Below are 16,069 nucleotides of genomic sequence, written 5' to 3' on the forward strand. Positions count from 1 at the left end.
AGAAGTGGTTCGGGCTGAAGTGAGCCCAAACAGCCAGATTTTTTGTGTCCAGCTTAAGGAAGGGACATTTATCTTTCCAGTGTCCTAACTGTTTGCAGTAGTCTCATTGATCTGCTGCCAAAGCATAGAGTCTGTTTCCAGGCTTTGCCTTCCGGGGATGTGAGTTCTGTTACCTGGTTACTTTTAGGGAATTTTCATATGCAGGTGACCTCAGGAGAGGGCTTTCCCAGGATTGCCATTAGTAGATTGGCCTTTTGAGGAGCTCATTGATCATCCCCTCATTGTTGTTCCTTTTTTTTTCTATTGATGAAAACCTTTTGAGCAATCTGGAGTAGTTGAGTTGCGTTTATGCCAGCAAAGCTGTCAACTTTTTTGAATCTTTTTTCTGAGTGGTGCTGAATGGTTGTAGCTGGTTAGGCCCAGGACTCCAGGGTAAGCATGGAGTGGCATTTGGAGGGCAGAGGCCTCAGGTTGGGCAGCTGGGTGGCTGAACGGAGGTGATGGCTAATGGGACTGTCTACACATGATGGGGAGTCAAATTGAGGTTGAGAGGGCACATCGGGTGCCGGTGGAGGTGAGGCTGATGGAGCAGAAGGTGCTGGGGCAGACAGAGCAGCCTGGGGCTGATGAACACAGGAGGAGTCAGCCTCGGGGTCCTTGGGCAGGACAGGATAGAGCTTCTTTGGCTTAATTTAGTCTCATGGGTCTTTGGGACAACTTTGTGGTCCTGTTTTTACAATTAGGATGGTCTTTTTGTCATCTAGGGCACAGGCGTGGAAGCCAAGGTGGCAAGGTCTGGCACAGGTTGAGCCAGGAGTCAATATAAGGGAACTGGTCAGGGTGCCCCAATTTGCTGGGGTCTGTTACTTTGTTTCAAACTTGGCGGACAGTCTCAATGTCAAGTGTCCCTTCAGGGCAAAGGTGTGGCCGTTTAACTCCACAAAGGGTACAGTTTTCAGGATTTCATTTTTATGCCATAGTCATTAGAAAAGCCTTTTTGAAATTTCACAGCATGCAATCAAGGACTGTGGGTTTGCTCTGACTTGTACCCATTCTGTCTCCCTACATTTATGTTGTGCACCTGTGAATGGTGTTGAGACAGACAAAAGGTGGGAGACCCTCCAAGGAGAGTCCAGTCAGGCACTGTCTGGCCGCGCGCCTCTTGGCAACTTTAAAGACGGTCCAGGCTATGGGAACGTGTCACATAACACCACCATTTTGCCCTTTCTAGATGGTCTACAGTATCACAGAGTGAGCCCAATCAAGCTCCAGGGATTGGAGAGGAAACCCCTCGTCTCCGTGGAGTATAGATGGAATCGTCTATTGCTTACACCATCCATTACAGTCAGTCATGCATTCATTCAAGGAGCACTCAGAGTTTACACATTCCACCCCCCTTTCCTGGAGGTTGGCCCTGACTATTGAGAGGTGATCAGGCTCTCCATCTCTCAAACTGAGGAAGACAAAGAAAATGACTGAGGTACCCCCAGGGGTCTTATCTTATGGGAAGAACAAACCAGATCACATTCTCCTTCCCTGTTTGGGTCCTGCAGGCCTCTAGCATTGAGCAGGAGCCTCTAACTTCAAGCCTCTGAGGGGACTCCAAAAAGCTGGAGGGTGGACCTTCCCCTCAAGTAACCTGGAGAGTGGTCCCTGCCCCACACACCAGGCCTCGGCTCTTGGCCTAAATGGCTAGTATGATGCTTCCCTGTCAGGGAACCAAAATGCTGTAGCAAACTGAATCCAGGAAAGGAAGACACCCAGGGAGGCAGGAGGCGGTGCACAACTCTTATGTCAACAGACCTTACTGGGATTATTCCCAAAGAAGTCAGGCCCAGCAGGCCAGCAGTTTTATAGGGTTGCAAGCAGGAGGTGCAGAAGCAGAATTTACACAATGCAGAGCAGCGGAGGTGGGTGCAGAGCAGAGAGTTCTAGCAGGACTTTCTGAGTTCATTACACTCCTGTGATGACAAATTACAGAAGTTGTCATGGCTACTCAGGTACAAAGAGCATAGTTACCTATTTAACTCATGGTTGCTTAATAACACAGTTAACTTATAGTTGTCCAGTTTAGTTATTTTTGTTAGAAATATATCTGTCTGCCTAAAAATGTACTTTCAAAACAAGTAGTTAAGCAATTATGATATGATGTTTATGATAAGTACTGAAGAACATTGACAGGGAGGGATACCTCACCTGCCTTGTATAAACAGAAAACTTCTTGGAGTAGGAGATGATGTCTGGTTGGGAACTGAAAGATGAAAATAGGGCAGAGGGAATAACATGAGACTCAGGAATGATCTAGGGCACGTGGTCTCCTGAGTGGAGTGAAAGTTGAGTTTTAGGTTCTGCTAACCTCCTGGGCACCATTGTGCAAGAAAGCCTGGGGAACTAGGTGGTCAGATATGGAGCTTCCAGATAGCACTGTGGCTGTAGTGAGGAAAGAGGATTGGAGAAGAGACAGAGCTGGCTCCCCCATGGATCAGTGAGAGATAGTGGGGGCTGTGCCTAGGTTAGAGGTCAGGGAGAGGGTTGGAGGACAGAGTCTAGGAAAAAGAGGAGTTCAGATAGTTTGTCTGAGGGGAGGATGGTACCTGGTACTGTTCTGAAGGCTGAGTGGACAGGATGATAGGAACAAGAATAGTTTGTGGCAAACAGAATACACATTCTTCTCAGCTGCACATGGGTCATTCTCCAAAATAGACCACATACTTGTGCATAGAACATGTTTAAGTGCAAAGGAATTGAAGGTATCCCCTGTATATTATCAGACCATAGTGCGATGAAATTGGAGATCCATAGCAAAAGAAACTGGAAAAATTTCATAAACACATGGAAATTGAACAACACACTTCTAAATAACCAATGGGTCACAGAGGAAATTAAAGAAGAAATCAGACAGTTCCCTCAATTAAATGACAGTGACAGTACAACACATCGAAATCTATGGGACACAATGAAAGCAGTCTTACGAGGGAAATTCATAGCAGTGAATACGCATATTAGGAAAACAGAACGAGCCCAATTAAACAACCTGATGCTGAACCTCAAGCTTCTAGAAAAAGAAGAGCAGGACAAACCCAAAGCTCATACAAGGGAGGAAATTATAAAGATCAGAGGAGAAATCAATGCAATGGAGACTAAGAGAATGATACAGAAAAATCAGTGAAGCCAAGAGCTGGTTCTTTGAAAGAATCAACAAAATTGACAAACCTTTAATGAACCTTATCAGAAAAAGGAAAGAAAAGACCCAAATCCATGCAATTAGGAATGAAAAGGATGAAATTACAAAGGACCCAGCAGAAATCCAGAGGATCATCAATACCTACTTCCAGAACCTATATGCCAATAAGATGGACAACACAGAAGAAATGGACAGATTGCTAGATACATATGAATTACCAAAGTTGAACGAAGAAGACCTAAAAATTCTGAACAACCCAATATCAACCAATGAAATTGAAAATGTAATTAAAAACTTATCAACTAAGAAGAGCCCAGACCCTGATGGCTTCACTGCTGAATTCTACAAGACATTTAGAGAGGAAGTACTGCCACTACTGTTTAAACTCTTCAATGAAATTGAAAGGGAAGCAATACTCCCAAATTCATTCCTGGAAGCAAGCATCACCTTGATCCCCAGAGCAGAGAAAGACCCAACTGAAAAGAAGAACTATAGGCCAATCTCACTAATGAACATAGATGCAAAAATCCTTACTAAGATACTGGCAAATAGAAGGCAGAAGATCATCAAGAAGATCATACACCCTGACCAAGTGGGATTCATCCCAGGGATGCAGGGATGGTTCAACATATGCAAATCAATCAATGTAATACACTAAATCAATAGAGCCAAGGACAAAAACCATATGATTATCTCCATAGACGCAGAAAAAGCATTTGACAAAATCCAACATGCATTTATGATAAAAACCCTACAAAAAATTGGAATAGATGGTCTCTGCCTCAAACTGATAAAAGCCATCTATGAAAATCCAACAGCAGTATCATACTAAATGGCCAAAAACTGAAATCCTTTACACTAAAATCAGGAACAAGACAAAGATGTCCACTATCACCACTCTTGTTCAACATGGTTTTGGAAACATTAGCCATGGCAATTAGACAAGAGAAAGAAATAAAAGGAATAAAGATAGGTAATGAAGAGGTCAAATTGTCATTATTTGCAGATGACATGATACTCTATATAGAAGACCCCATGAACTCCACCAAAAGTCTTCTAGACTTAATAACCAAATTCAGTCAAGTAGCTGGTTAGAAGGTCAACACACAAAAATCAATAGCTTTCCTCTACACCAATGACAGACTCACTGAGAGAGAAATAGGGCAAGTAATTCCTTTCACAGTAGCATCCAAAAAACTGAAATACCTAGGAATCATCCTAACGAAAGAAATCAAAGGCCTCTTCTCTGAAAACTATGGCACTCTGAAAAGAGAGATTGAAGATGATATCAGAAAATGGACAGGCATCCTCTGCTCCTAGGTAGGAAGGATTTATATAATGAAAATGGCCATACTTCCAAAACTGCTATATAGATTTAATGCAATTCCAATTGAGATCCCAGCAGCATACTTCACAGACCTTGAGAAAATAATCCAAAAATTCATTTGGAGCAAGAAGAGACCCAGAATAGCAAAAGCAATTCTAGGTAACAGAGACATGGCAGGGAGTATCACAATCCCCAACTTGCAACTATCCTACAAAGCTACTGTGATAAAAACGCCATGGTACTGGCAAAGAAAGAGATCTGAGGACCAGTGGAACAGATTAGAAGAAGCAGAAACAACTCCAGACACACCCAGCCATCTCATCTTCGATAAAGGTGCCAAACACCTTCACTGGAGGAAAGATAGCCTCTTTAATAAATGGTGCTGCAAAAATTGTCTTTCAAGTTGCCAAAGATTAAAACTAGACCTATATCTCTCACCATGCACTACAGTAAAATCGAAACGGGTTAAAGATCTAAATATTAAAATAGAAATGCTGAACCTGCTGGAACAGAGGTTAGGTAAAACTCGTGAAGACATTGGTGTAGGAAAAGATTTTATGAACAAAACCTCAGTTGCCCATGAACTAGCACAAACAATCAACAAGTGGGATCTCTTCTCATTAAAAAGCTTATGCACAGCAAGAGAAACCACCAGCAGTATGAACAGGCAACCCACAATGTGGGGAAAAATCTTCACCTGCTGTTCTTCAGACAAAAGGTCTACTATCTCAAATCTATAAAGAACTTAAAAAGATCAGACCTCCCAAATTTAAAGACCCAATCCGAAAATGGGCATTTGAAATGAACAGACATTTCTCAGACAAAGAAGTAGAAATAGCAAATAAATACATGAAAAAATGTTCAACATCACTGGTCATTCGAGAGATGCAAATGAAAACAACGCTGAGATTCCACCTCCAGAAAGAATGGCTGCTATCATGAAATCAGCCAATAACAAACGCTGGCGGGGCTGTGGGGAAAGAGGAACCCTTCTCCACTGCTGGTGGGAGTGTAGACTGGTGCAACCACTGTGGAAATCAGTGTGGAGATACCTCAGAGAACTCGGACTGGAAGTCCCATTTGACCCAGCTATTCCCCTGCTGGGCATCTTCCCCAAAGAATTAAAAGAATCATACCACAGTGATATATGTGCACCCATGTTCATAGCAGCACAGTTTGTAATAGCTAAAACTTGGAAACAGCCCAAATGCCCATCAACTGGAGACTGGATAAAGAAAATGTGTTTTTTTATAAAATAGAGTACTACTCAGCCATAAAAAATGAGAAATTAGAGACATTCATAGCTAAATGGATGCACATTGGGGTGATACTCTTAAGGGAAATAAATAGGACACACATGTATAAATACCAAAGTTTCTCTGGTGTGAGAAACTGAAAGTATAAATAAGGACTAAAAGGTATAATAGATAATGTGAAATAGGAAGAAAAGGGGCAAAGGGGAAGGGGAAGTGGGAGGGGTAGGGGAAAGGAAAGAAGGGAATGGAATTAATATGAGAAAATGGAAAAATGGAAACAAAATCTTTGTAAATAGGGAGGGATGGAGGGGTTGGAGGGAGGGCTGGGCAAGGGTGAAAAATAACCAAGAGAGACTATGTAAAGGTGCGAATTTCTAATAATGAATGTCATTAGGGGTAGGGGTAGTGAGAGGGGCAAAGGTACAGTTCCCAATGAGAAATGTAAATGTGTTGTATGCCTAAAATGTACCAATAAAAGAATTTAAGTAATAAAAAAAAAAGAATAGTTTGTGGGGAATATGATACATTTAGGACACGTTGAAGTTGTAAGGCCTTTAAATTTAGGTTTCCTTTAGTTTACTCATAAATCTGAAGTTCTAAAGAAATAGAACTAGGCTAGTGATAGATGTGAATGCAATCCACATTGGCTAGTATCGAGACTGGGAGTACCTATGGTGACCAGAACCAAACTCTGACAAAGACCAGCACTTATGGATGAGCAAGGATGAGGTATGTGCAAAGGAAATGCATGAAATGATGAGACAACTCAGTGACAGCCAAGGGACCATGAGTCTCTTGGCCACCATCATGTCAGTTACCAGTCTTCCAAAAAGATGGAGTATGAAGGGTTGGACAGGGTCCTCGCCTATAAAAGGAGATTGATGTGGACTTTGATGCAAACCATGTCACAGGAGCAAAAAAAGTTGGGCTGCATTGGGTGGAGGGAAGAGGAGAGGGTCTATGGGGCACAGGCATGTGCTTTATAGGCCTGACAGAGAGGAGTGGAAGGAACTAATGCATCAGGAGAGCTTGGATGCAGGGGGTGGGATAACTGCTAAAGTAAGTGTCTGCTCGGAGGTTGTCAGCACAGTTGGAGAGCCCAGGTGAATCTTCTTCATTGTGCCTGGAGGAGAGGAAGAAATGAGGGGGAGATTGTTGAGATTCATGTATCTTCTGAGAAGCAGGCCACAAAGTTGCTTGCTGAGAGTAAGTGGAGGTGGAAGGGAAGAGGGCTGAGTGAAGAGGAGAAGATAGGAAATGACAGCTGTAGAAGAAGCTGATGGGCACAGCCGGAGAATGCACCTGAGTGGCCTTGGGGGAGTCTGGGATGGTCCTGGGCCAAGTGCAGAAGCAGAACAGGAAGTGCACGGGCAGGTGATGAAGGAAGATGTCCCAGCACTAGGAGGGCACAATCAGAAGAGGGACTGTGTGGGGTGGGGACACCACCCAAAGGGGTGTTTGGATTGCAAAGTGTGCTCTGGAGAGACTGGAGCCTCTTGGCAGGTTCAGGGGTAGATGACAACCCACTTGAGTGTGTGTGGAGGATAAAGACTGTATCCTGTGAGGATTAGGAAATTGATTGGCTGGCCAATGAAAATGTTTTGGAATTAGATGGTAGTGGTTGCCTACCTTTGTAAATGTGGTAAAAAGAAATACTTGAAATGTAATCTTTTAAGAGTGCAAAGAGTAAGAAAAGGTAGGGAAAGGGAAGAATGAGAAAAGGAGGCAAATAGATAAAATAATAAATAAATTATACTTTGTCAAAATTTAAAACTTGATAGTTTGCAGAACATTCTGGAAGTTTGGGCGGTTTAAACGACACTGAGGACTTGGAGATGAGATTGTGGCATCGTTAGAAACCGGGCTGACCCAAAGATGTACAGACGGCTGAAAGTGGTGAAAAAGAGAAAGTAAAATGGACAACTGCTGTTAGTATTAGCTCATCTCTTAAGAATTACAAAATTGAAACTGCTCTGGAAAATCAAAGCCACAAGATTTGGTATTCAGATTCAGTGGAAAATGGATCGATTTTATTTTCTCTTTCTGGATTTCCATTTTTATTGATGGATGCTAACGAATGCATTATGTCAGCTGAAGAAATATTTCCAACCAAAATTGAGAAGTTTCTTAACATTCACCGGAATCGTTTTTTGGTTCTGTTTGCTGCTCTTTATGGGCCTGAAGAATGGAAACTGATATTCAGGATTCAGCAGGGAAGTAAATTACGGATAATTCCAGTACACAACACAGCAAATGCTATCAATCTTATGTGCACTATAGCTAAGACTACCTCCAAACCATATATGGATAGTGTCTGCTATAGAATGATAACAACTAAAGCTTATATTGTGGAACAAAATCCTGTTTGGAAAACACTGCAAAAGATAAAACTGAATAGTGATTCAATTAACCCAAATTAGAGCACTAGTAGTGTTCTTTTGGAAGAACATAAAAATAATCAGACCTGTTAAGTTATATTTAAATATATATTTACTTTAAAGATGTTTATATTAACTTAAAATAACATGTATACAATTAAAAGCCATTTTATTTTTTTAAAAAGTTAAAAACTTGTGCCTCAAAACACATACTTAAAGGTGGGCTTGGTGGTGCATGCCTATAATCCTAGCAGTATGGATTATAGGCTATAATAAATGTGGTTAAAAAAATACTTGAAACATAATCTTTAAATGTACATTATGTCCAGTGATTTAAAAAGATATCCACAACTAATGGATTAGCTTCTCCAAGGCAAATTGTGTCATGCAAACAGGATCACAGACCAGTTAACTTCTTCTTTAAACTAATTTTAGGAGGAGCAGTTTTGTTTTGAGTTTTTTTGCAGCTCTTTTTTTTTTTTGGTACCAGTGATTGAACTCGGGACCTTGCACTTGTGAGGCAGGCGGTGGAACCACTGAGCTAAATCCTCAGCCCTTGTTGTTGTTTTTTTTTTGGTACCAGGGATGGAACTTGGGACCTTGTGCTTTCAAGGCAGGTGATGGAACCACTGAGCTAAATCCCCACCCCTAATTTTATTTCTAAACTGTCTGCCTGTATGCCATCACACTACTTTCTTTTTCTTATGTTGATACAGAATAATTTCTCACTTGCCATGAAACTGCTGAAGGAGATGCATAAGGAGTCAAAGACGAGAGCCGACTGGCAGATGCAGTGGGTGCAGAGCTACTGCCGGCTAACCCACTGCCGTAGCCGAGCGCAGAGCCCCCCTGAGCAGATCCTCACCGTGCTGAAAACAGTCTCTCTGTTGGGTAATTAGGCTGCTACAGTCCACTTCAATCTTAGGATACTCTTTTTTTTTGTACCAGGGATCGAACTCGGATCCTCGTGCTTGCGCAGCAGGCGGCGAAACCACTGAGCTAAATCCCCAGCCCTTAGGATACTCTTATATCTTGTGTGTCTTCAAAAACCGTTCTTTCTGCTGCTTCATCTGACCTGTGGGAGTTAAACCTATGTAGTACCTTTAGTATAGACAGCAAAAGATGTCAGAGAGAATGATGTCATTTCCTTGGGAATAGAGCAAAAGACTGGAAGCCAGGAAATTAAGTATGTTAATAATGTCCGGTATGACATTTGGAGCTTTTATTTCTTTGTAAAATAAAATGGAAATGAAAGGTTTTCTCTTTAATACTTAACCAAAAGATAAGTGTAGTAGTTTCCTTATTTTGTAAATTTAAATTTACATATAAGGTGTAAAAATTAAACATACAGGGCCTTTTTCTTCCTTAGTTCTCTTTTCAAGATAATGAAACCTTTAAGCCTGAAGGGAAAAATCTTTCTTGGTTTGGGTTGGATCTGATAACTCCTGCCCTGCAGCTGTGTGCTCAAGGGTGCATGGCTGCGCTATAGGGGGACTCCAGCAGGACAGAGCATTGTGCCGCAACAGCAGACTCTGTAAAAGTGCTAAGGAAGGAGCACTCTTTCCAGATGATCCCAGAATCAGAAAATCATCTTCCAAGTGCTTGAGTCATTGTAGGGGCTTTAGTGGGGGGGGGGGGGATGGAGTGAGGGGAAGGAGTGTAACTCAGTGGTTCCTAGTACCGCCCAAATAACAGCAGTAATCAGTGTCCATGGTAACAGTAGGCCTGCAGTTAGAGCGTGCTTGTAGTTTGTAGCAGCCATCTGAGCTGAGCAGCCCAGTGAGAGAGTCAGACTGTGAGCAAGCAGCAGGTGTGCTTCCAAGTGCCACTGCCTGAGCTCCTCACCCAGCACCCATGGTGAGAAGTGGAACTAGAATTTTAAGCACAATTGTGGCTGTTCCCATTTTTTAAATTTTTATTTTATTTTTTGGTGCTAGGAGTCAAACTAAGGACCTTATGCTTGCCAGGTAGGTGCAGCGCCACTGAGCTACATCCCTGGCCCCCAATAATATACATTTTTAAATCTACACTGGGTTATTGATGTATATATACAAATACCTTAAAAAGTCATTTTCTGAAAAAAAGAAGTCATTTTCTGTTCTTTGTAATAGAATTAGGCACTTTGACAAAATGTGGAATGATGATACATAGATAAAAAGTTAATTCTTAGTTTTAATTGCTTAGCCTTTGTAGACTTTGATACAGTTACTTCTAACAAAGAACCTTTTTCATTAGTAATCACGTTCAAGAAATTCTTTAACCAGTACTTGAAGCCAGTTTCTTGTGCTTTCAAGATTTATTGTAGTTATTTTCTTAATGGAAAACAACTTTTATACACTGAATTTTCTTTGTAATTTATATTTGTTTACTTCAGAAAATATTTTGCTTTTTGTTTTTTTTTCAACCCAGCAGATGAGAACACCACATCAGGTTACTTAAACAAAAATATTCTGGCTTCCTGTGATCAGAACATTCTCTTGGGTACGACTTTCAGGATCATGGCTGATGCTCTCAGCAGTGATCCAGCCTTCCTGGCTGACATGGAGGGGAGCAAGGCTCGACAGATCTTGGAGCTTTCTGGATCCAGCACAGACAGTGCAGAGAGGGTAATGAAAACTGGAAGAGGGAGGGTTTCTTGTTAGTGTGCTGTGTATCTTTCATGTGCAGCCTTCAGGCTCCAGGAAAGGAACAATGAGGGTGTCACTTAGTATTTGTTTTAATATGTTTGACAGTTATGCACAGCCAAGTTTCTTATGTGGAAAATTGACATTCTGCATGTGTTTCCTGTTTATTTGAATGGTAAACATTGTTTTAAAATTAATAATGAGAAATTTTTATTGGATTGATGTGGATATTCTTCCATGGATTTTGTTAATGAAATTTCACCACAGTTGCCATTCAGATATTCCCAACAGTTTGTGGGACAAAACAGCCCTTTCCACTTCCTTGTTTAGTGCCTGTTCTGCTTAGCTTTTTTCAGATTACTTTTTATTTTCAGTAGTTAACCAGTTCCTCCTCATCTCAGTGTGTCCTATCTCACTTCAGTTGTGTAGCCTTGTCTTCTCCCTCCACAGCGTGACCAACACCTGTGAGGTATCATGTGTAAGGGGCAGCTTCCATCCCTCTCAGAAGTTCCTGACGGAGCTTCAGGACCTTGGTAACCTGATCGAGCTCTGGGTGGCTCAGACTGTCTGGCCAGCACTTAGTTTGACTTGGCTATTTTGGGGGAGTGGTTTTTACATGCTTAGGATCATATTAGGATTACTTACCCCCTCACAGCTAGAGCAGGCTCTCCTTTTTCCAGTTAACATAGCTTTTGGTGTTACTTGTTTGTTGGTTGGTTGGTGTTTGTTTGTTTTGAGGCCTAGTTTCACTGTGTTTCCCAGGCTGTTCTCAAACTTGTAGGCTCCAGTGATTCTCTTGCCTTGGCCTCCGGAGTATCTAGAATTACAGGCATGTGACACTGTACCTAGATTTTCACTTTTATTTTGGAGCTACCAATCCAGTTAAACATCACGTGAATTGCAGGTAATTGCGGGTCTGTACCAGAGAGCGTTCCTTCACCTCTCCAAGGCCGTGCAGACAGTTGAGGAGGAGGCCCAGCCTTCCTGCTGGAGCTATGGGCCTGCAGCTGGTGTGACAGATGCTTATATGACACTGGTGGATTTCTGTGATGAACAGCTCCGCAAAGCAGAAGAGAATACATTGGGTGAATCAAAAAAGAAAAAAACAAGTTAGTGTTCTATTATGTCAGCATAAAGTCTTAAGAATTTTGTGAACACTTTTGGTTTTCTGTCTGTCTCTCTGTTTGTTTTCAAATGCAGATATTTTGAGAGAAATCTGATTTCTTCTTCAGAGACAGTGGCATCTCCAAGCAACACAACTTGAATTTAAATGGAGTCAAACTGTCTTACATGTTTCCATTTGCTTTATTTGTACCTTCATATTTTGCTTGCAGTTTGGTATTGGCTCGTGTTGCCTGACTCTTGCTCCTGGAGTAATGCAGTCACCAGCAGCTCCCCATCACGTTCTTAGGCCAGGATGCAAATTATGCTTGGTGCAAAGTGTACATGTATTCTAATGGAAGGATAGTACTTCAAGCTATAACTCAAAAAATAAGTCTAGTGTTGATCTAAAGTTGTTCATGGGCCGGGGATTTAGCTCAGTGGTTCCATCACCTGACTTGCAAGCACAAGGTCCTGAGTTCAATCCCCGGTACCAAAAGAAAGAATGGAAGGAAGGAAGAAAGGAAGGAAGGAAGGAAAAAAGGAAGGCAGGCAGGCAGGCAAGCAAAGAAAGAAAGAAATGGTTATTCAAAAGCCACGCATGGTGGTGGATGCCTGTAATCCCAGTTTCTGGGAGGCTGAGACAGGAGGATCCCAAGTTTGAGCCCAGTCTAGGCAACTTAGTGACTAAACAAGACCCTGTCTCAAAATATAAAATTAAGAAATGGACTGGGAATGTAGCTCAATGCAAAGGCCCTGGATCCATTCCTCAGTACCACCCCCCCCCATTATAAAGAAGTCGTCATTCAAGAAAACAATGACATAGTAAAAAAAAATAAGCCAAAAGGGGACAATATAACCATTTGTTACATTTATAGTTTCTGTATAAGTAGATGTATTGACCATTGTTTTCCTTTTTGCTGTCCTTCGTAGTTATTAATTCTGCAGAACTACAGGTATATCCAGCACTTGTGGTGGAGAAAATGTTGAAAGCTTTAAAATTAAATTCCACTGATGCCAGGCTGAAGTTTCCTAGATTACTCCAGATTATAGAGCAGTATCCAGAGGAGACCTTGAGCCTAATGACAAAAGAGGTTGGTATCTTTGTTTTAGTGAGTGGAAGAGAACTTAATAGGACTAAAAGATACACTCTTATTTCCAAGTGTGTCGGTGTATGCAATGCACTTATTATAACTTTTTCCAACCAGCATTGAATTGTTACATTCTAAGAACATAGTTTAATTTAAAACAGTATAAAAGAGTTCACCTTTACTCATTTTCCCTTCTGGGTGTTGATAAGAATACTGGATCTGAATGAGGATCCAAAGAAATCGAGGAGGGATGTGTCTGAGGCAAAGACGGGGATTTTGTGTGGAGGTTTGCGGCCCACACAGATGAAGCTGCAGTCTGTGGCATGTTTTAGTGCCTTATGCTCAACTGTTACTTAGTCCAGAGAGAACCACTAAGTTTCAGCTTGCATTCCTGCATCCTGGTGAGCTTACTGCCTGCTGGCAACACCATAGCCAGTGGGGCCCAAGGCCTGCAGTCAGGAGTGAGGGGTTGTGTGTGGGCATGGAGCAACCTGAACCTTTCCCTACTCTTCCCTGCACTGCACTCCTCAGCCCATCTGCAGCTGTGCCCATTGACCATGCTTCTGTCCTGTGGGTGCTGTCTGTGTGCAGGGAAAACTCCATCTGCAAAGGTGCAGGGCCATCTAACAGGTTCCATAAGATTTTCATACATGTGTAACTGGATAGTAGGGCCAAGCTTTGATTTGAAAATATAAGACCGGGCCGGGGATTTAGCTCAGTGGTTCCGGTGCCTGCTGCGCAAGCACAAGGTCCCAAATTCGATCCCCGGTACAAAAAAAAAAACAAAAACACTGAAAATATAAGATCAAAAAAGGATTACCAAGAAACTATTAGCTTTATATAATGAGTCTTTAAACAGTGATGGTCTTTGAACTGAAGGTACCAGTGCGATTGTCAGGGTCTAGCTGTACCCTTTCCTTGCTGTGGATTCTTCAAGTAGATTTGAAACAGAGATTAAAATAAATTCAGAAATGGAGCATATATATGTTTTTCTTGGGCTGGAGATTTAGGTCAGCAGTTTCGCCGCCTGCTGCGCAAGCGCAAGGACCCGAGTTCAATCCCCGGTACCAAAAAATAAATGAATAAATAAATAATACATTTTTCTTAAGGATAAGTGAACTAATAGTTAAATAACTGTTATGATTTTGTTTTTTTCCCAAAATAACATTATATATGATAAAAATAGCATTTTGAGCTTGTGAAAAAATAAGTGGATATCAGTCAGTGTTGTAATCACACTTGTAGAGGAGTAGCCAATCGTGGACCAATTGCTGTTATCTTCACACTTGCTGTCCTGTCCTCAGTTGACAGATGTAGCTAGAGAACTTGCCGAACTCCTCCTTATACCAATAATCTAAGTATTTTAGATTTACCTTTAAAATAACACCTGAAAAACATTAGAAGAAAACATGAACACATATTGTTTAATGGTCTTGGAGTGTAGAGACAAAAACCAGACGCTAAAAGGAAAATAATTTTGACACTTCTATACACAAAAATAAATGCCATACGCAAAGGTTTTTTAAAAAGCTGAAAGAAAAATATTTGCAACACATGGTACAGAGCTGACATGGGTCTTTGAAATAAATGGTCATGATAGATCAGCAGAAAATGGTCAAAGGAAATGCATGCATGACTACAATATATAAGGCAAATAAATACATACTAGTCAGCCTCACTGATAATGAAATGTGAAAATTTAAGTTAAGCATTATTTCTCAGATTAACAGTATTTTGAATTAACTTCATTGAGTCCAGTGTTAGTAAGGATTTTGGAAAATATTTAATATAATACTTTTAGAACTGAAAATTTCAAAACTCTTTCTGCATTTTCTAGCAATGCATCTGACAGTTGTTGATGTTCACACTGTAATTTTACTCCTGGAAATTTATTCTACAAAGTGTATAACACAAGTGCAAAGATATATGTATGTAAGGATCTCCATTGTAACATTACCTCAATAGTCAAAAAATTGGGCAACACCCTAACTGTTCATTATAAAGCAATAGACACAATGGAATACTACTATACAGCTGTTAAAAAGGAATGAGGCTAATCTTTCTAAGAAAAACCAACAATATGTCTAGTATGAATTTGTTCTTATAAACAAAGAATATGTGTGCACAAGCACAGAACATGTCTAGCAGAATGCGGCTGTTGAGTGTCAAGGAATAGACTTTACTACATTAGATTTTTTTGTATTAGACATATATTACCTTTATGGTGAGACAGTATTCAATATTTTGTTCATTATTAAGTTATAGCTCCCTGTGTTTTAGATTTCTTCCATTCCTTGCTGGCAGTTCATTGGCTGGATCAGCCACATGGTAGCTTTACTGGACAAAGAGGAGGCCAGCGCGGTTCAGCACACTGTGGAAGAGATTGCTGAGAACTACCCACAGGCGATTGTCTATCCTTTTATAATAAGCAGTGAGAGCTACTCCTTCAAAGATACTCCTACTGGTCATACGAATAAGGAGTTTGTGGAAAGGTGATGTGACAGAAAAACTGAGTTAATGAAATTTTATAGGCTACAAAAATGTGTATGTAAAAGCACGTGTGGGAAGTTTCTGTTTGTCTTCAGTACGCTTCAAGCTGTCCTTGAAGCATAGAAAATCTTAGACATCTGTTTAAATGTATCTTTTCTGTGTATTATATTCATTGAATTTCTCTCCTTTTAAAAAAGATTTCATCTTAGAGTGCTTCCCTTCATGCTCCTAATTAATAATATTGGTTGAGACAGACTAGATGAGATGCTTTTTGCAATCAGTCCCTGAAATCACCCTTTAACTTAAAATAGACAAGAAGCCCCCTTCTGAACAGGGGCTCAGGAGATGGCCTGCAGTGCCCTTTTCACTTCTTCATTTGACGTAATGGGTAGTGGTGTAACTTTTGCAAGAACACTTTGTAAATGCCTGGTGTTCTGGATGCATTGTCCATCAAGAGCCGGTTTTGTCATAAGCTGATTGGCCTCATTATTTTGGGTGCTTTGCTCTGGAAGAGACAAAGAATGAAGCTTAGCAAGGCACAGTGTGTGAGTTTGCACACACATCACCACTGCTGCCGTGGCCTGCCTGACACACTGCCTCTAAGCAGAGTCTCCTGTG

The 16,069-nt window shown here is 41.1% G+C and overlaps 1 protein-coding gene and 1 pseudogene across 7 annotated transcripts in view; both read left to right on the forward strand.

The window, feature by feature from the left end:
• The window catches only part of Prkdc (protein kinase, DNA-activated, catalytic subunit), a 166,097-nt gene that overhangs the window by 136,123 nt on the left and 13,905 nt on the right, over window positions 1–16,069 (forward strand). For 5 of the 7 annotated variants that reach the window (XM_021249006.2, XM_021248991.2, XM_021248994.2 and 2 more), the window contains 5 exons: window positions 8,862–9,036; window positions 10,555–10,751; window positions 11,674–11,878; window positions 12,804–12,964; window positions 15,242–15,453. In XM_021249006.2, coding sequence (XP_021104665.2) covers window positions 8,862–9,036; window positions 10,555–10,751; window positions 11,674–11,878; window positions 12,804–12,964; window positions 15,242–15,453 — 950 coding nt within the window. The remainder of the gene's footprint in view (window positions 1–8,861; window positions 9,037–10,554; window positions 10,752–11,673; window positions 11,879–12,803; window positions 12,965–15,241; window positions 15,454–16,069) is intronic. The other 2 variants (XM_021248992.2, XM_013068567.3) reach the window with 1 other exon arrangement.
• LOC106008307 (protein SPO16 homolog pseudogene) lies at window positions 7,636–8,358 on the forward strand (annotated as a pseudogene).

This window comes from Heterocephalus glaber, unplaced genomic scaffold, assembly GCF_053883595.1.
Source record: "Heterocephalus glaber isolate CG9 unplaced genomic scaffold, H.glaber_assembly_v1.0 deba00000281, whole genome shotgun sequence".
In the NCBI taxonomy this organism is placed as follows: domain Eukaryota; kingdom Metazoa; phylum Chordata; class Mammalia; order Rodentia; family Bathyergidae; genus Heterocephalus; species Heterocephalus glaber.